Raw genomic sequence first — 19,795 nt, forward strand, 5'->3', positions numbered from 1 at the left:
CGCGGGGGTCTGGCGGCTGCGAGGGAGGCCGGCTGTGCGCGGGAGCCCTGCCCGAGGGCAGCGCGCTCGCAACATGTGGGTGCCCGGTGCGCGCCGCGGACGCGGAGGCGGGGCCTGTGCCCTCCCCGCTGATTGCTTTTTGTTCCCGCAGGGGCGGCTCCTTCCGCGCCGGAGTTCTTCTCATTCTTCTGAAAGACCGCCAGGCCTCCGGAGCGCGCGATGGACCGCAGTAGGCAGGTTCGAATCTTGCTGCTGAACGAGATGGAGAGGCTGGAGAAGACCCTTTTCAGACTTGAGCAAGGTCAGAGTGCGTTGTGTGATCGCATGTTCGTGGCTGTGACCTTCCTGTTCGCTGGGGGTCCCAGTAAGTCAGGCGGACTCTGCAGTTCAGGTCTGGGGTTGTGTGCCTAGAATGAGTGAGTTCTGGGTTCAAGCTCCAGTACCCAGAAAGGAAAGAAAACCTCAAATTAGACAAAGCTCACTGCGGCGATCTTTCTGAAGCTTGATTTGTGCAAAAGGTGGTGCTGTGTCCCACGAATTTCGGTGTTAACGGTTGACTTAAAAAAACATGTTGTATCTGTCATGTTAGGACAGGAATAAAATAGTTCACTTTCTTTGCGTGCTAACCCTCACCTAAGGTCAAAGCTACATATGTAATCAAAAGATTGGCTGTATTATTTCTGATAGCATTTGTTGTGAAAACCTAGTAAAATGCTTTATAGCTAATTTTGGTTTGAGTGTATCTGTAGCTTTGGTTTTTTATAGCTTACGGTTTCTTTACTAAACCTCTGCATTAACAGAGTACAGCAAAAAGTGTATTTTTTGTTTCCCAAAAGCCTTTCAAATACAGGGAAGGAAAGTTGAGAATATTTTCTTGCCAAATAAAAAATGGAACAACTTTTTTTTGGTTGGTTTATTTTGAAATGTATTTGAGCTATGATTAAACAGATCAAATTATATTTCTGTAAGGTAAATGCATAGTTTCTTAGGCTCTGTAATTTTTCAACATTTAAAAACATTTCACATTTACATTAGTGTAATTTGTGAAAGAGGCTTAACGTAGGAAAAATAAAATTCAGTCCCCTTTACATATGTAGCACATGGACGCTGATAAATGTTTTGAAAGAATTTTATTTCCCTAGTATTTAAAACATTAAAATTTTGAAAAAACTTCAGCCGTCTGCTGTGTCCCCTCCGGCCAGTCCTCCTCTTCCAGCGCTGTTTGGCGTTTAAGGTCATGGGACACTTGCTCCATTTTTGGTTTTCCCAACTCTGCACTTTTCCAGTTTTGACCCCCCCCCCCAAGAATTCCGTCAACCTGGATTCTGTCTTTGGGCTGAATTCTTTCCACAGTTTAATTAAAGGCATATACAATACTAAGGATCCTTTTTTTTTAATTAAAAGCATATACAATACTAAGGATCTTTTTTTTTTTTTTTTTTTTGGTCTTTTTGAGACAGGGTCTCACTATGCAGTTCAGGCTGACCTTGAGCTCATTTTGTAGCCCACGCTGGTCTCAAACTTGCAGTGATCCTCCTGCCTCAGCCTCTCAAGTGTTGGGCTGTGTAGCCTATTTGAACTCACTATGTGCCCCAGGCTGGCCTGGAACTCACGGTGATCCTCCTGCCTCAACCGCCCAAGTACTGGGCTTATAGGTGTGTGCTGCCACGCCCAGCATCATTCTTTTTTTTGTTTGTTTGTTTGTTTGTTTGTTTTTTGTTTTTTTCTCCGGTACCGGGAACCGAACTCACGACCTTGCGCTTGCCAGGCAGGCGCTTTTGCCGCTGATCTAAATCCCCAGCCCCCCAGCATCATTCTATACTGGGACCTTTCCTAGCCAAGGTTGTATCTCATTGTTTCCTTTCATTAGGGTGTAACATCATTAGGGTTTCCCTTTTCATTCCTGTGAGTCCCTCCCCTGCCTGACCTTACGCCCCAACTCCCATCAGTTGCCTCGAGTCTGTTAGATCCCTTTTGTTGTCATTCATCTGGAATGCCATCTTCTTGATGAAGTCTTTAATTTTTTGTCTTCGCTTTGATTTCCAGTTGTGCTTAGTAAATACACAGCAATTAAGCACTGAACAATGAAGCAGTGTCTGAAAGCTTGTTAGTCTCACCGTGTCCAACTAGAGCTTAAGATTTGTGAGGAGAGGGACACTTACACACTTCGTGCTGTGTACAGAGTTAATACTTACTGATTGACTTCCCAAAACTCCAGTTAAAACTGGCAGAAATGGTGAACTCAGTCACACTGTGTAAAGAGGGCCCTGTGAGGCATTTATGGAATAAGAACGAGGTTTGTAAGTGCAGTTACAATTAGTTAATACCAGTAAATTCATCCAAGTGCTATAAATGGGAATGCTACTTCTTTGTAGTAACAGTGTGCTTGTGTTATTTTCAAAGACATTTGTAATGTGAAAGTGAAGTGAGGGACAGTTGGGACAAATCTTTGAGTAGGCTCTTTTTTAAAAAATAAAGGAATCTTTTTAAAGGTAAGGCTTTCACACATCACAGTTGGAAAAGCGAGAACAGAGTATGACACCTTTTAAAATGAACACTACTTGGTGACAGATGTGAGGAAAAACTCATTCTTCATAGTGATTTGGTCACCAAACACTTTTCCATTTTTCTTCTTTTTTCCTTAAAGGAAAAATTCCTCTTTATTTTCAAGATTGAAATTTGTGAAGATATTTAATTCAACAAGTATAGGACTAAGTATTGCTCTTACAAAGCCAAATCATAATCTTGTCCTGGATTTCTTAACCGATTTAGTGGTAGCATTATGATGAAAATCAATATTCCTCAAACCTCTGATTTTCCCATCTTTTATATAGGTTGGTCAAATTTTCAGTTTTTGCTATTTAAGAAAATGTATGCTGTGAGGAGGCTGAGACAGGAGGCGAGACCCTGTCTCAAAAAAAAAGAAAACAAAAGGAACATGTATACTGTACAAAGGTTCCTTGATTAGAATCTTGAGCTTCTATAAATTGGGTGGAAATATTTTTAATTTATAGTAATACTGTTTTTGTTTTTGTTTCTGTTTTTGTTTTGGGGTTTGTTTTTTGGTTTTTGTTTTTTTTTTTTTTGAGACAGGGTCTCACTATGCAGTTCAGGCTGGCCTTGAGCTCACTTTGTAGCCCAGGCTGGTCTGGAGCTTGCAACGATCCTCCTGCCTCAGCCTCCCCCAGTGCTGGGATTACAGGAGTGCTCCATGACGCTCAGCCTACAGTAATATTTTAATCACTCATTTAATCTTGCTAATTGTCTTCAACAAGATAGGAACAATCCAAGTGAAGTATCCCTAATGTTGCCTGAGCAATGAGATAGCCACGCTGTGTACTGTGTGACCTCAGCTAATTTTAGCAGGCTGAGTGATTAATTATAGAATCTGAATGCTGTAGGTATTCTAATGTCTCGTTTACTGTATATAAGAAATTTTTTTTTATCAAAGAACTTTAATTTCAGTGATTTGAGCCGGGCGTGGTGGCGCACACCTATAATCCCAGCACTAGGGAGGATGAGGCAGGAGGAGTATTGTGAGTTTGAGACCAGCCTGGGCTACAAAGTGAGCTCAAGGCCAGCCTGAACTGCATAGTGAGAGCCTGTCTCAAAAAAAAGAAAAGAAAAATTCAGATTAGAGATCTAGATTAGAGATCTAGAGTAGCTCTGGACCGCTGAGGGTATGAACTGATCTGTGTGTTAGGATACAAAAGAAAATATAGGATCTTTATTTCCTTCCTTTCTTTTTCCCGTTCTTTTAAAAGTAGTTTAAGTTTTGCTAATATGTGAATTGACATTGACACTCAGTTTCTAGATCAGATGAGTTACAGACAGGGACACATTCTGAGGAAAGAGTGGAGTGGAAAGGCCGGAGGGCTAGAGTGGCTCACAGGTTAAACTCTCACTTGTTTACAGTGTGTCGCCACGAACTGCACTCTTCCCTAAGCCAAGTGAGGTAGATGTCCAAGCTGTATAGATGTGCAGGTTGTAGTAGCTCAAAAAATAGGGAGCAGAGATGTGGCTCAGTGATTGTGTGCTTGCCTAGCGTGTGTGCGGCCACAGGCTCGATCTTCAGCACTGCAAAGGGAAGAAAAAAATCTTGCTAAAACTTTGTAACAATAGGAAGAGTAATGTGTACCTCTCTTTCCTTTTTTTTTTTTAACTTTTGTCCTTTTGAGACGGGGTCTTGCGTTCAGGCTGGCCTTGAGCTCACTTTGTAGCCTAGGCTGGTCTCAGACTCCCAATGATCCTCTTACCTCAGCCTCCCAAGTGCTGGGACTACACCCAGCTTATGTGAATCTGTTTTACTTCACAGAAATGGCCAGCCTTAAAGATGAGTTAGACCGTGTTTGAGATTTGCTTTTTGAGATTTTTCCTTTTTAGGAATCACAAGTATGGTACTTGTGATTAGAAAATATTGTACTTAGAAAATATTGTTGCTTTTTTGAAGAAAATTGATACTATAGTATAGGACAGAGCTTGCCACATTCTCTGAAAGGTTCAGATAGCAAAGCCTTCCAGCTTGCAGGCCTGCCAGTCTGTTGGCGCTAACCAGCTCTGCCTTGTAGCGCAAAGCAGCTGTGGGCCATAAATAGGTAAATAAATGGACGCTGGCTGCATTCCAGTAAAACTTTACTTACAGAAACAGCTGCGCTATTGGTTGGTTATAGTTTTCCTTGCCACAGCAAGGGCATTTTATTTATTTATTTATTTATTTAGTGCCAGGAATAGAACTCAGGACCTTGCGCTTACTAGGCAGGTGCTGTGCCACTGGGCTGTATCCCCGGCCCCAGCAAAGGCATTTTAAATGTGTACTTTGCATTATTTTATTTTACCCATGTAAATAAAAATCTGCCCACTTTAATGAATTAGTAGCTGTTTTCTAACTTCTTGAATAAAGAGTTTCAGCTGGTTTAATATAGAAAAACAGAATATCGTATGATTAGCTTGTAAAAGCAGTACTGGATGTCAGAAAATACAAATTTACCAGCTGCATTCAGCAAAAGTCTTCATATAATCGGTGAATGGGAATGAAGACTCATGTCATGGATAGTAAACACAGCACCAGGAACTTCTTTTGTTTGGATGGAGGTATTTTTGTGTGGTAATTTTTGCACCTTTGAGGTCAGTTAAAACCACGTAATAAATACAACCTGGGATCTTTGAATCACTTTTTCACAAAATATTAAACCAAACTTTGAAAAAATAGTGAAGTTTATTTAGTCACATTGTTTTCACTGGCCAGTAGGACCAGTGTTAATTTTCAGTGAATTAAAAGGCTTTTTCTATTGATTACTGAATAAAGGTATTAAAATATTGCTTATTTCATCTGCATCTTCATTTTAACTTTATTTTGGTGTTTTACAGTGTACATTCTCTATTAGAACAAACTGTACATATCTATATAAATAAATGTTCATATTTGTAAACGCTTGTCGTCTTTTTTCTGAAGGTAGGCCACACTGATCCAAATACTGTTTTAGAGTTGGATGAGTTTGAACCTTTGTACTACAAATTCTCTGAGTCCTTGTATAAACATAAAAGCAATATTTGCACAAGCTTAACATGGGACAGGTTATTTAAATAAACTGCACAATCAGTTCATAGTGTCATCATTTTCTCGATGACATATTTAATCACTCTCTGGATATCTGTAATGCTCATAGTGTCTTAGTTAGTTCTCTCGTTGCTGAGACACAATACCCCATATCCAGTGTTAGAAGAGGAAGGGTTTATTTTGCTCACAACCTGTAGAGGTTTTGGTCCATAATCAGCTGGCTCCAAGGCAGGGTGGCTTGGCAGAGGGCTGTCACAGAGGAGAACCGTTCATGACGGGCGACTGTAGCAAAGCAACAAGGGACAGAGAGACAGGTTTGTTCTGCCGCTCGTATTGTGTCCCATCTGTGGGGATTAGGATGGTGCCAGTCCAGTCGGTGAACAGATCCCACAGTCCCCACCCTTGGCCCCAGCACCCTTACTCCCAGCCTTGCACTGTGAGTCAGTCACACACTCTAGATTCAGTCACCTCTGAGGAAAGTAGCCTGTCACCTCATGAGGCTTTGGGGGACATCTAGACACAAACCATAACACATACTTTCTAAGTACAGTGTTTCATTTCATATTTTACTTCTTCGTGCAGTTGTTTCTCAGTCTGTCCCTTCACAGTTGTAGCTCTAATTTGAAAATTATTTTCTCCGTTATGAAATTGCATAAATGTATTAAAAGATTTTTTCTTAGGCTTTTTGTTTTAAAAAATGGAAGTGTACTACAATTACATAACTTGCTTTTCCCCCTACTTCTAATATTAAGGTTCCTTCCTTACTGCCACGTTTCACTCATACTGTTTTCCAGACCAGGTTTCGAAAGGTCCGCCTACAGCATAAAAGCAAAGAGAAGTTCCTAGTTTCATTGTACAGTGTAGAAAGTGAGTCTTTGTATTTTTACAGTGACTTCATAGTACCATTGGGATAATTTGATTTTTACTTGCTAAAGTACTATGAATAAATTTATATTCATATTTGGGGTCCAGCTGAGGAAAACATTAACAGTACTTAACGCTAGAAAATAATTTTCCCAGAAATGTTTAGAACTTCCATTCACTCATATTATCCATATTGCACTGTGAAAACAAACAGTATTTATCTTGACAGTTACAGGTATTTAGTTAGGGTAAGTTGGAAAAGTCCATTATTCTCCTAATGCCTTTTACTGAAATCTTTTGTTCAAAAAAATATTTAACCCAGTATTTAAAATTGTGTTTGCTACCTATCAAATATTAGTGTGAGGGATTTTCCGCGAACAAAGAACAGTTTTAGACCTCAATGGAGATGCAACATATCTGTGTGTTCCTATGTTCAGTATTTGCGTTGAACCAAACTGTTGTTTGTTTTGCAGTACTGGGGACTGAACCAAGGGCCTTTGTACTAAGCTATCTCCCTAGCCATTTGAAAAACAATTTTTTAAAGACAGTCTCACTAAATTGCCTGGGCTAGGCTCGAACTTGCAGTCCTCCTGCCTCAGCCTCCCAGGGTACCACCATAGCAAGCTCAAACTGATTTTTTTAATGCACAAATAAAATGCCATTTATACTATTAACTCTGAATTATATCCAGCAAAACAGGATTCATAGTAGCTTTCCCTTTTTATTTATGATATCTATATCAGTTGGTGTTTACTAGAGAAATATATATTACACAAGATATACAAATATGCAAATGTCTTAGTTACTTTTCTGGTTGCTGAGACAATACCTAGAGTCCAAAGCTAAGGGGAGAATAGTTCATTTAGCTCACAGTTTGTAGAGGTTTCAGTCTATAATCGGCTGACTGCAAGGCAGGGTGGCACATGGCAGAGGGCAACAGTTCATGGTAGCAGAAGACAGCAAAAGCAACAAGAGAGAGAAGACTCTTTCTGTCATTTATATTGTATGCAGGCTACCCACCCTAGGGCAGATGTAGTACTCCCACTCTTAATCCCAGCACTGGATGATCATGAATGAATCACAAGCTAGATTCAGCCACCTCTGAAAAGCCCCACGTGATTGCATGAGGCTTTGGGGAGACATCTACACACAAACCGTAAGGTTCTGCCCCTGTCTCCCCAAAGACTCTTGCACATTCCTTTACTCAAAAGGCATTTAGTCAATCTCCGAGAGTTGCCAAAGCCCTAATAGTTTGAGCATTGCTGAAAAGTGCAAGTCTCCTCTGAGATTTAAGGTGAACTCTTCCCTGTAAGCCCTTACACAAGTGAAGAGGAAGTTAAACACTTCCAATATTCAGTGACACAAGATAGACATTTTCATTCTAAAAGTTACAAACAGAGGTACAAAGTAGTGGGACCAAGGCAAGTTCAAAATGCAGCAGGGGAAACATTAAATCCTGTAGTTCAATGTGCAGCATCCGAGGCAATCTCTGGCAGAGTGGGTGAGAAAGCTGTCTTTCCTAACCTTTGCTTCAGAAGATATTTTCACCAGGTAAGCTCTTAACAACTCATAACCTTTGCAAGTAGAGGGTCTTGCCCCAGTGTTGATAGCTGCTGACTGATCAGGGTGTAGTTGCCCGGCACTAGGTTTTCTGTGGCAGTTTCTTAAAATAAGACAGTGAAGTTTGATGTATCAGTTGACTCTTCAAAAAAGATGTCTTTGTAGCGTGTGGTGCTCTTTCACCTGTGGGTGGCACTTCTTTCAAAATCCCAGTCAGTTCTCTTGGATCCTGCCACTGCTTTATCAGCTAAGTTTATGTAGTACTCTAAATCCTCTTGTTACTTCGACAGTGTTTACAGCATCTTAGATGAAATCCAAAAGTACATAGATTCCATCTCAGTAACCACTTACTTTGCTCGTCCATTAGAAATAACTCCTCACTTACTAATTTTATCGTAAGCTTGTAGCAGCTCAGTCACATTAGGTTCACTTGTGATTCTAGTTCTCTTGCTATTTCTGACACATCTGCTTTACATTCTCAACTGTTTTTAACTCCTCAAAGTTATTCATGAGGACTTAACACACTTCTTAATGTTGACGTTTGATGTCCAGCCATGAACCATCAATGCTCATAATAGCGTCTACAATGGTGAATTCTTTCCAAAGAGATTTCAGTTTACTTTGCCTGGATCCATCAAAGAAATCACTGTCGGAGGCAGCCATAGTCGTACAAAATGTGGTCCTTAAAAAAGACTTGAAAGTTAAAATTACTCCTTGGTCCATGAGCCACAGAATGGATGCTGTGTTGGCTAGCATAAAAATATTAATCTTTTTATCTTTATCAGAGCTCGTGGGTGACCAGGTACTTTGCCAGTGACCAGTATTTTTTTTTTAAAGAACCTTTTATTCTGAGCAGGTCTCAACACTGGGCTTAAAATAGTGAGTAAACCAAATGGTAAACAGATGTGGTGTTGTCCAAATTTTATTGTTCTATGAATAGAGCACAGGCAGAGTAAATCTGGTGTAATTTCTTTGTTTTTTTTTTGAGGAAAGTTCCTTTTGGCTTGCATTCCTCTTACCTTGGCTTCCCCACATGCTGGGCATGCATGCATGTGCCACCATGCCCAGCTGATGTAGTGTCAGGCTGACCTTGAACTCACTGTGTAACCCAGGTTGGCCTGGAACTCTTGGCGATACTCCTGCCTCAGCTTCCCAAGTCCTGGGATTACAGGCGTGTGCCACCATGCCTGGCTTTAGTGTAATTCTTAAAAGCACTACGATTCTCAGAATGGTAAATGAGCATTGACGTAAATTTAAATTTATCTTAACAAGAGTCAGTCTGTCCTCTGATACTTTGAAGCCAAGTATTGACTTCTCCTCTATGAAACCCCTAGGTGGCCTCTTCATTACCTTCATCAGTGATGTTAATTTTGCTTTTACATTGATACTTGCTGTTGCAGCTTGGACGTTTACAATAGGGAGACAGCTTGTTCTCCTAAACGTTGTGAGCCCGCCTCTGGTGTCTTCGGCCCTTGTTTCTGCAGCTTCCCTCTCTCAGCCTTCATAGAGTTGAGGAGAGTGAGCATGTTGCTGTGGATTAGGCTTTGTCTGGAGGAAATACTGTGGCTGGTTTGATCTTCTGTCCAGGTCACTAAACGTTTCACTATATCAGCAGTAAGGTTGTTTTGCATTCTTACTCATGTGTTCCGGGAGTGGCACTACTGATTTTCCTTCAGGAACCTTTTCCTTGCATTTACAGCTTGGTTAGCTGTTTGGTGCAAATGGCCTGGCTCACATCCTATCTCACCCTTCCGTATGCCTTTCCCAATGGGCTGTCATTTCTAGCTTTTGATTTAGAGCAGGAGGTATGTGACTTTTCTTTCCCTTGAGCACTTAGATTGGGGTGAACTGGCCTGGTCTCAGTAATCACATCTCAAGGAAGAGAGGGAAATGGGTAGAGGATAACCCATCAGTGGTGCAGTCAGAACACACAGCATAGCGGTTAACTTTGCCTGCTTACAAGGTCCCAGTTCATGTTGCTCCAAAACAGTTACAGTAATTACATCAAAGATCACCAATCAGTTTATCAGGTGCAATAATAATGCAAATTTTGTTGAAATACTAGAATTTCAACGCCAAAATGTGACGCCAAGACCTGAACAAGCACGTGTTCCTGGAAGAAGGAAGCTCAATACAGGATTGCCGCAAGCCTTCAATTTGGGACAGAGAGACCTGACTATAGTCAGACCTTTCACATTCTAATATTTATAAAGATGGTTTAAAGTTTGCCTTAAGCCAACCGAAACATCCCTTCTACACAATTTTAACTGTAACGTGTTCATTATTCCCCACTTTTGATAAAATACCTGTATAATACAGTACCAAGTCTCAGACATTCTTTAATAGAAACAACCTAACCCAGACAAAAGGAGGACTACCTTGGTTCTCAGGATCCCAGCAGAGACGTTAGTAACTAACCCATGAAGAGCGACTTGGGCAGTAATGCAGGGGAGGGTGTACGTGCCGGCTCACTGACCTGCTTCTGCACATCTCTTCCCAAGTCCGCACTCAGCGATGTGTTGGTGTCCTTCGTCTGTCCATGGGGGGCTGTCCCCATTGGAAAGCCAACAAGCACTGCCAGTCAGTGCTTGCACCACCCCGTCCGTTGCTCACCCCTTAGTAGCACACCACTGTCTTTCAGCAAGCACCGTCAGTCAGATACCAGCAAACTGCTGTTGGACTGTGCATTCTGCATCTTTTGAGGTTACCTTCTGTCCCTAAAGATGGCTTTTCCTGTATAGTAGGACTTTTGTCCCATGAGACCTCCCAAGTCCCCTATTCTGACACTGCAGAGACACTTTCTCCATTGCCGTTTGGAAAATACTGGAAAAGGTCTGAGTTGAAGATGACAAGCCTGGAGGGGTGGAAGGGGATCAAGGTGCATAAGGTCATGTTCAGAATTTGCACATGGGAGTAGGTATCCGTTGCTTGGGAAAGTAAAAGGGCATATTACGAAGTAGACTGCTCTATGATGTTTATTATACTTGCTAAAATACACATTTAGCTAAATCAAACTGTGTAGTTCCAGAACAGCATTAGATATTTGGAGTTATTTTAAACATGACTTAGAAAAAGTATAGTTTTGAAACTTTTGGAGGGCGGTACCGGGAATTGAACTTGGGACCTTGCACTTGCCAGGCAGGCGCTGTGCCTCCGAGCTACATCCCCAGCCCCTGAAACATTTTAAACAAGACATCTATTTTTTAAACATTATAAGTCCTATACTGGTTTTATTAAAATACGATTTTTTTTTTAGGGTTTGAACTACAGTTCCGATTAGGCCCAACTTTGCAGGGAAAAGCAGTTACTGTGTATACAAATTACCCATTTCCCGGAGAAGCATTTAATAGAGAAAAATTCCGTTCCCTGGATTGGGAAAACCCAACAGAAAGAGAAGATGATTCTGATAAGTACTGTAAACTTCATCTGCAACAGTCTGGATCATTTCAGTATTACTTCCTCCAAGGGTAAGTTAAGTGTTCCGTGTGTAGAAAAGAGTTAACTTATTTTATGACCCAAAGTTACAGTATGAAAATGGCAGTGCAGTTTTTTGCATTGCTTTCTTTAGATACAAATAGACGATGATTCTTCAATTTCCAGGAGGTTACTGCATGACCCATTTTATGGTGGGTTTTTTAGGGGTTTTTTTTGTTTTGTTTTGTTTTTTGTTTTTTGTTTTTTTTGGAGACAGGGTCTCACTATGTAGTTCAGGCTGGCCTTAATAACATACTATAGACTATAGAAATGATCCCTGAAAGTATAGCCTTTCAGGCTGGCCTTGAACTCACTATGTAGCCCAGGCTGGTCTCGGACTCATGGTGATCCTCCTGTCTCTGCCTCCTGAGTGCTGGGATTACAGGCTTGCGCCACCACACCCATCCCTATATAAATTTTGTAAAGTCCTTTCCGGCAGCATGAGTATGCAGTGCTTTTTATTTGAATGTCCTTGCGATTACTGATAGGGTTTGGCACGTGTATTTTTCATTAGTTCTGTTATGTTACATAGTCATGTGGCAATTGGGTAAAAGCAGCTTCTGCTATTGTTTGCTATGGTTTTGTGCTTCGATACACATATATTTTTAAATGGGACAGTTCACCTCCTAGAGTCAGACCGTTAGAAGGGGATATTTTTCCCTCTCACTGATTGTTTTGTTTTCTCTTAGAAGTGAGAAGAGTGGTGGAGGTTACATAGTCGTGGATCCTGTTTTGCGAGTTGGCGCTGATAATCACGTGTTACCCTTGGACTGTGTTACTCTGCAGACTTTCTTAGCGAAGTGTTTAGGGCCTTTGGATGAATGGGAAAGCAGACTTAGGGTCGCAAAAGAATCAGGTAACGTCAGCTTTTTTTTAGAAATCAATGTAATCCTTAATAGTTTTCAAAAGTTGTGCTTTTAATTTCATTTTTAATGTGTTTAGTAATTAGATAAAACCATATGACATTTTTTATGCTTGACCACTTTTATTTATTTGTCTCTTTTTTTGAGACATGGTCTCGCTATGCAGTTCAGGCTGGCCTTGAGCTCACTTTGTAGCCCAGGCTGGTCTTGAACCTGCAACAATCCTCCTACCTCCTCCTCCCAAGTATTAGGCTTACAGGCATGCGCCACCATGCCTGGCCACTTGACCACTTTTAATCTATAAAAATGGCAAGTTCTGTGGTTTTATTTAAGAATTGAAAGAATTCTGATGAAGTGACATCATTTCTAAGATTTTGTTTTCACATATGAAAATTAGCAGTAAACTATTACAGTAGTGTTCAGTTTCTACTTTCAAGGTGAATATACCATGCAGAAAGAAGTGAAAATTCACTGACAAAACTGAATTCTGTGAATACCAGTACTGTAGGGTATTAAAAGCAGGAAAAAATGTATATTGATATACTTGCATGGGAAATATTTTCATATAGCCAACAAGTAAAAACCAAACCCCTAGTAATAACTAAGTACTGTGTATGTAATTTTTTCAAGTATAGTACCTCATTATCCCTGTCTTATAAATGAGACGACTGATCGTACTAAATGATTTAAGCAGCATACCCGGCTAGAATTCGAACCCACGTCTTTGACACCTTGTCTAGCAGTGTGGTTGCCTTCCTATCTATAATTACTTGGGAAAGTTTACATTGATGTTTTACTTAGTTTTAGGTTAGTCATGTTTTTTCTCACAGTAGTCCTTATTTTCTTGCTTTGCAGGCTACAACATGATTCACTTCACCCCACTGCAGACTCTAGGACTGTCTCGGTCATGCTACTCCCTGGCTGATCAGTTGGAGTTAAACCCTGACTTTTCAAGACCTAATAGAAAGTATACATGGCATGATGTTGGGCAACTAGTGGAAAAGCTGAGGAAAGAATGGAATGTTCTTTGTATTACAGATGTTGTCTACAATCATACTGGTATGATCTTCATTAATTTTGATGAGAATCTTAAATTCTAATTATTTTATTCACAGATATTTTATTCACTGATAGTCATATATGTACACACACATTTGCGCTGTACTACTGAGCTACATCCCCACCACTTATTTAAGATGCATTTTATCTTTTTTCTCCGTTCCCCTCTCCTCCCTTCAACCCCTCTTCCCTTCTTATTTACAGAAGCTTTGTTTGCATGTTTTTCCTTCTGTTCTCTTTTTTGTACCTCTTCCCTTCCCCATACCCACTCCCTTATTCCAGTCCTCATTTAAACATCTCCTCCCATTTCCCAGTATCCGTTACACATTTTGGCCTTCATTTATACTTTTGGTTTCTCACACAAGAGAAACAGTGTGATATTTAAATATGTACATCTGATTTATTTTACTTAAGAGTACAGTCTTAAGGCGAAGATGAATGTTAAAGAAGCAAGTGGTGATTAAAAGTTCTTCAGCCAGGCCTGGTGGCTCACACCTGTAATCCCAGCACTTGGCAGGCTGAGGCAGGAGGATCGTTAGGAGTTCGAGACCAGCCTGGGATACAAAATGAGCTCAAGGCCAGCCTGAACTGCAGAGTGAGACCCTGTCTCAAAAAACAAAAAAAAGTGTTCTTCAATTTTAAAATTCATTTTGTATGCTGTCACTTTTTTCTTTTAGCAGAAACTGTATTAGTTGAAAATAGAGTTGAAATATAAGTACTTGTAATTCTTTTAAAAATAGAGTGCTTATAGAAGGGACATAATAATCACATATTTCAATTTGGAGAGTAATACTTTCCATAATAAAACCTTTGTATACCAGTGAGCTTTAGTCCTACAGCATGTATGAATAACTGAATGACTTCTGTTATTGTGGAAGAAATCACTAGTAAACTTTCCAAAGTTATATGTTTTACATGTGAAAAGAGTACCAAAAAAAAAAGTAGTTAGCCCATTCTGGTTCCCAAGGTAACCTTAATTATATAGGACCCTATAAAATATATAAAATTTTCCCTACTGGTGGAACTAATTGTTCCCCTTACCCATCAGAGCAGCTGGGCCTGGTCTGATGAAGCCTGTAGCCATGAGCTTGCAGTTAATCCAGTGTACGTTACAAATATTACCTTCCATATGTGCCGTCATGTAGCAAAGTGTGGACACTAATAACTGGCAGATGTAAAGAGCAGAAATTCTAGATGGCGTAAAAATTTAAATGAAATCAGTGTTGTTTCCTGTTTCCCAGGAAACCGTAGAAGATATGAAGATGTTTAAAGATTATAGACCTAGTTTATCGGTATAGACGATGTAGCAGTCAGTGCTTACAGTGCTTAGTTAATGCAAGATACACAAATACATGTGAGTTTACAAGATTGGCTTGCAGTGGCGGCCTGCACAGTCAGGTGAGGAAGAGTGCAGGTCTGCAGTCTGCTGCGGATCTGAAGGGTCCGGGCAAGGGCCTGGAGCTCACGGTAGTGTCCCGTGTGCGTCCGTGTGAGGGCGCCAAAGCATCTGTGACGGAAGGCTGAAGAGTGTGCCCAGAGCCAGGAGCTGAGTCCAGGGTGAAGACGGGAGCGCCTCCTCCCGGGAAGCAGAGGCAGGCTTCCCCTCGTTTCCCTGCTATTCCACACCGGCGATCTGCGTGTTGGTTGGTGCCGCTCACGCCCAGCATGGGTGTTCTGTCTTGAGTAAACCCTCAGCCACACCCAGAACTGTGCTGATAATTTAGTTGGGCGTTTCTTACTCCGATCGGCCCAGGTAACTACCACAGACAGTGATACCCAGTGGTAATGGCAAATCGGCGTGCACCTGCAAATCAGGGCTCCATGTCTGTGGTACAAACTGTGACACAGTATTTGTCACTTGAAAAAATGACAGTGTTGATAATTATTCAGACATCTGTAATACTCACATTGAGTTCATCAGTATAATGATGTGTTAGTTACAGCTATGGAATGAGAAGACAGTTCAGGCAGCTGTGTCAGAGACAGAAAACTGTAGCGGTTTAGGATCGAAGGTGTGTTTACCTCGTATGAGAGGTGGGGCACCCGAGGGCTGAAACTAGCCCCATGGCGTGAGGGAGCGAGCGTCTTGCTCTCACGCTGCTCTCCGTCTCCAGCGCTCTGCTTCCGACTTGTAGCCTAACACGGCTGCCGCGTCCCGTGTCGCGTCCCGCCCGGGTTCTGCTCACGTTGCATCGGGTACACCCTGTCGCTCATCCCACATACCTTCAGGGAGCCTCGCAGTGGGGTCTTCAGTGTGGCAGCCGTGTGTACGGCTGAGCCTTGGGAGCTTTACTACTAAAGGGAAAAAGAGTGAAAATTGAAGTAAGTAGCATCTGAGAGATTCTGTGCAATGTAGAAGAGATGAACTTTGTCACAGCCTTACCTGGAGGCTTGCAATCCTTATGTCCTTTTGTGAAATGGGATTGCATTCGACAGTTACATTCAGGGGGAATCTACTTCCAGAACAGCGGCGGAGGGCTCCATACACCCTCTACCTAGTGGAACAACCGTAACTGATGAAAATTATTTCCTAATAATCATGTAAAGTCCCCAGGAAGATGTTTGGCGTATGGAGAGACCTGAAAATCTATTGGTGAGAACGGCAAGAGTCTCTGGCGTGTAAACAGAGACGCGCTGCGGTGTCCTGCCCAGGGCTGCCGTGCACAGCGCTGTCCCCAGTGCTCTACTCCTGGCGGCGCGGCTCTCCCCCGCTCCCGCCGGGGCTGTAACCTCACCTACGAGGGTCAGGCTGCCCCGCATCCCCGCCCGTGTCGCAGCTCTGGGCCGCTCTCCACGCGGCTCCCGCTTGTGACCGGATGTCCCAGCCCCGGTGAACGGACCGCGAGCACTGAGAACCCACCTGCTCTTGGTGCATCCCGCAGATTCTTGCTGCTGTTACGTTGGGTGTGCGCCAGTGTGTAGATGCCCTTAGAACAACTTCCAGAGACATTGCGTGATTTTTAATGCTTTTCACCAGTTACATTGGCGACAGTGTTCGTTGCGTTCTCTACTGCACTGCTGCAGAAGCCCGTGATTAATTTTTAGTTTTGGTATGTTGAACACAGTTGGGAGTTTCATTCCTCTTTCATGTAGAATTAGAAGAAGTATAGAGACCCTCATTACCTAATGCTTAGAATTATTTCATTTGACACTTAATTTTACTTGAAAGTATTGAGAAAAAACTGTTCCAGGAGCTTACTGTTAAAAAAATCAGGGTGTCGTTGCAGGTTTTCCTTAAAGGTATGTGGGATAAGACAGAGTCTGACCCAATGCAGCATGGCAGAATCTGAGACGGAATATGAGACAGAAACCGGAGCAGGCGTATGTGATTAAAAGTTGAAAGCGGAGTGCTGGAGATGGCAGAGCAACGTTCTGATTCTAGATTCTGAGGAGAGAATTGCCCAAGTTAATTCCTGGCCATGTGACTTTGCCTGAGTTACTTATCCCTCTGAGCCTCGGTTCTTCATCTGTTAAAGGAACGTAATAGTGTGTTCTGTATCACGTGGTGGGAAATGAGGAATCATAAATTAGTGCATTTAACTGCTTAGAAGAATTCCTAATGTGTATATGTATGCAATAATTGCTATTTTTTTTTATTTTAAAGAGTAAAAGAAGGGTAACATAATAATAGAGAAGGCTTACCAAATTACAAAGTGGTAGGAAATTAACAATGGTTATTGTTTTACATATTGTTATCTACAAGATAGTTTCTCAGGAAAACAAATAGACAATAGTGAGTTACAGACAAAAGAGATAGATTATCAATAGTTGTTGTACTGTACTTTGGTATCTTCAAAGTGGCTTCTAAAGAAAATAAATAGAGCTATACATGAGTGACCAATGAGTAATCATTAACTTTTCTCAATGGTTGTTGTAGGAAACACATAATAATAAACATGCATCCATTTATGAAATAGCATAAGAACAATACAAATATTACAGAGTTATGGGTAGATTAGTAGGAAAATATCAATGACTGCTGTAATACATGGTGGTATCTTCGAAGTGGTTTCTCAGGAAGACAGAGATACACAAGAAGGATCTAACAAGTAGTTACAGCCTAAGGGTTGTCAAAAATAGCATATTACCTCCTCACCAGTGAATAATGGCTATTTTTATTCCACTGATAACTCTTGTCCTTAGTGTGAATTCAGGGGGCACTAGCCCACTTTAAACATCAAACAAGCTGACTGAGGTGATACACACCTGCAACTCCAGCTACTCAGGAAGCCGAAGCAGGAGAATCCAGGGGCAGCCTGGACAATTTAGTAAGACTAGCTAAAAAAAGCAGATAGGCTGGCCATGGTGGCACACCCCTGTAATCCCAGCGTTCAGGGGACTGAGGCAGAAAGATTGCCATGAGTTCAAGGACAGCCTGGGCTACATAGCAAGACCCTGACCTCCCACGGCAAAAAAGAAAAAAGCAGATTGAGGGATGGATGAATGGATGAGTGGGTGGATAGGTGGGTAGTTGGGTGGATGGATAATATACAAATTGTGTACAAGTCTTCTCCATTGTAAAAAATCTTTAATGTTGTAAATTACCTTCAATAATTGGAATCTTTCCAGACTCCTGATTCTGATTCTGAACTTACTGGTGCAGATGCATAAAAAGATACAGAGTTCATCCTTGTCCTTCAGTGTGTTTCTTTCAGCAGTTGCTTGGCCTCGCTTTTGTCTGTCCTATCCAAGCACGTATTTCATTGGCCTCTAGGGTTACCTGTGCAAAGGGGTAACCTATGAGAGAACTGATTTTTCTTCCGTCAGGGTTTTCTGGTTTTCGGTCAGTCCGTGTGTGCAGGGCACAGCGTTCACATTCCACGTGGTGCCTGCACATGGCACACCTTCACTCTTCGTGCGTCCCCTTTCCCTCTCCTCCCTGCGCTTCTCTTCGTCTTGTGACGCCCTTCCCCTCTGAGAGAGATGTGTCCCTACTTCCTGTTGTCTCTTTTATTTTGCTCTTTATTTATAATTTGTGCTTCTCATGTAAGAGAAACCATGTGATATTTAAGCTGTGTGCCTGATTTATTTCACGTAACATGGTCTCAGAGTGCATCCATTTTCGACAGATGACTCATTTATCTTTCTTTACGGCAGGTAGTACTCCGTTGTATGTAAACACACATTTTCCTTATTGTCAGTCTATTGATAGCAGCGCAATTCATCATAGCTACCTGTTGGAAGCAGCCCCTCAGGGTTTCCTAAACAGTGTCAAAGTTTAAAATAGTATGGTGAAATCAATTGTAGGGTGTCATAACCAAAGAAATTTTTCATACGATAGTATTATAAAATATTAATGTCTAAGAAGGAAATACCTGGAAGATGTCAATATTTTGTTTTACCTTTAAACTTAGGATACTTTTTTGGGGGGGGTGGTCTTTTTAAGGCAGCGTCTCACTATGTGGTTCAGGCTGGCCTTGAGCTCGCTTTGTAGCCCAGGCTGCCCTTGAATTCCCAAAGATGCTCCTGCCTCAGCTTCCCAAGTGCTGGGATTGCAGGCATGCACCACCATGCCCAGCACCATATTATCTTTAATTACAAAGTATTCAGTTTAATCACAAAATGTTTCCTTTTTTTAAGCTTCTAACAGTAAATGGATCCAGGAACATCCAGAATCTGCATATAATCTTGTGAATTCTCCACATTTAAAGCCTGCCTGGATTTTAGACAGAGCACTTTGGCATCTCTCCTGTGAGGTTGCAGAAGGGAAATACAGAGAAAAAGGAGTCCCGGCTTTGATTGAAAACGATCACCACATGAATGTAAGTATGTGTAGAGGACCATCGCTTCAAATCAGAGTAACACAATTTCCAAGTACTAACTAAATATGTGGTTGAAAATTACTTACAATCTGTCTTTTAATGCAATAAGCAGTATTTGATGAAAAGATTTCTATTCATACATCTTTTTCACTATTGAAATTTTTCAGTGCATTCGAAAAGTAATTTGGGAGGATATTTATCCAAAGATTAAGCTGTGGGAATTCTTCCAAGTAGATGAGCACAGAGCAGTTGAGGAATTTAGAAGACTTCTCGCCCAAGGTAAAGGATGTGCATCATGTTGTCCGTATCAATTTTGAGAAGTTTAATATTACTTTACACGAAGGATAACTTTTTCTCTTGGTTAACATTATAATTAACTATTATTACATTTTGATGCTATAAAGCTGTATTTCTGGAATCAGTAGAAACATCTCAAGGGTGTGTCATAATGTGTTAAAATTGAATTTTAAGAATGTATTTTACTTTGTGGGTTTGTTTTTTTTTTTGAGTTTTACGAGTGGTCATTTATCAACTGCTGGGGATACAGACTAGGGAGAATATGCAGCAGCAGATCAGATCTAAGGAGATGGTAGGATGACTCACACAGCCACCTACAAGTTACAAGATTCCAGCTGGAAATACATTTTGAACTTACT

At 41.3% G+C, this 19,795-nt stretch overlaps 1 protein-coding gene across 1 annotated transcript in view; it reads left to right on the top strand.

Annotated features, from left to right (window-relative positions):
* Positions 1 to 151: 151 nt before the first annotated feature.
* Agl (amylo-alpha-1, 6-glucosidase, 4-alpha-glucanotransferase) overlaps positions 152 to 19,795 on the top strand; it is a gene marked incomplete at its 5' end in the record, with an annotated part of 62,298 nt that continues 42,654 nt past the window's right edge. Inside the window, 6 exon segments of the mRNA XM_013516512.1 lie at positions 152 to 301; positions 11,238 to 11,448; positions 12,145 to 12,311; positions 13,174 to 13,377; positions 18,958 to 19,139; positions 19,307 to 19,418. Coding sequence (XP_013371966.1) covers positions 220 to 301; positions 11,238 to 11,448; positions 12,145 to 12,311; positions 13,174 to 13,377; positions 18,958 to 19,139; positions 19,307 to 19,418 — 958 coding nt within the window.

Source organism: Chinchilla lanigera, unplaced genomic scaffold, assembly GCF_000276665.1.
Source record: "Chinchilla lanigera isolate Chin_1 unplaced genomic scaffold, ChiLan1.0 scaffold00034, whole genome shotgun sequence".
Classification (NCBI taxonomy): domain Eukaryota; kingdom Metazoa; phylum Chordata; class Mammalia; order Rodentia; family Chinchillidae; genus Chinchilla; species Chinchilla lanigera.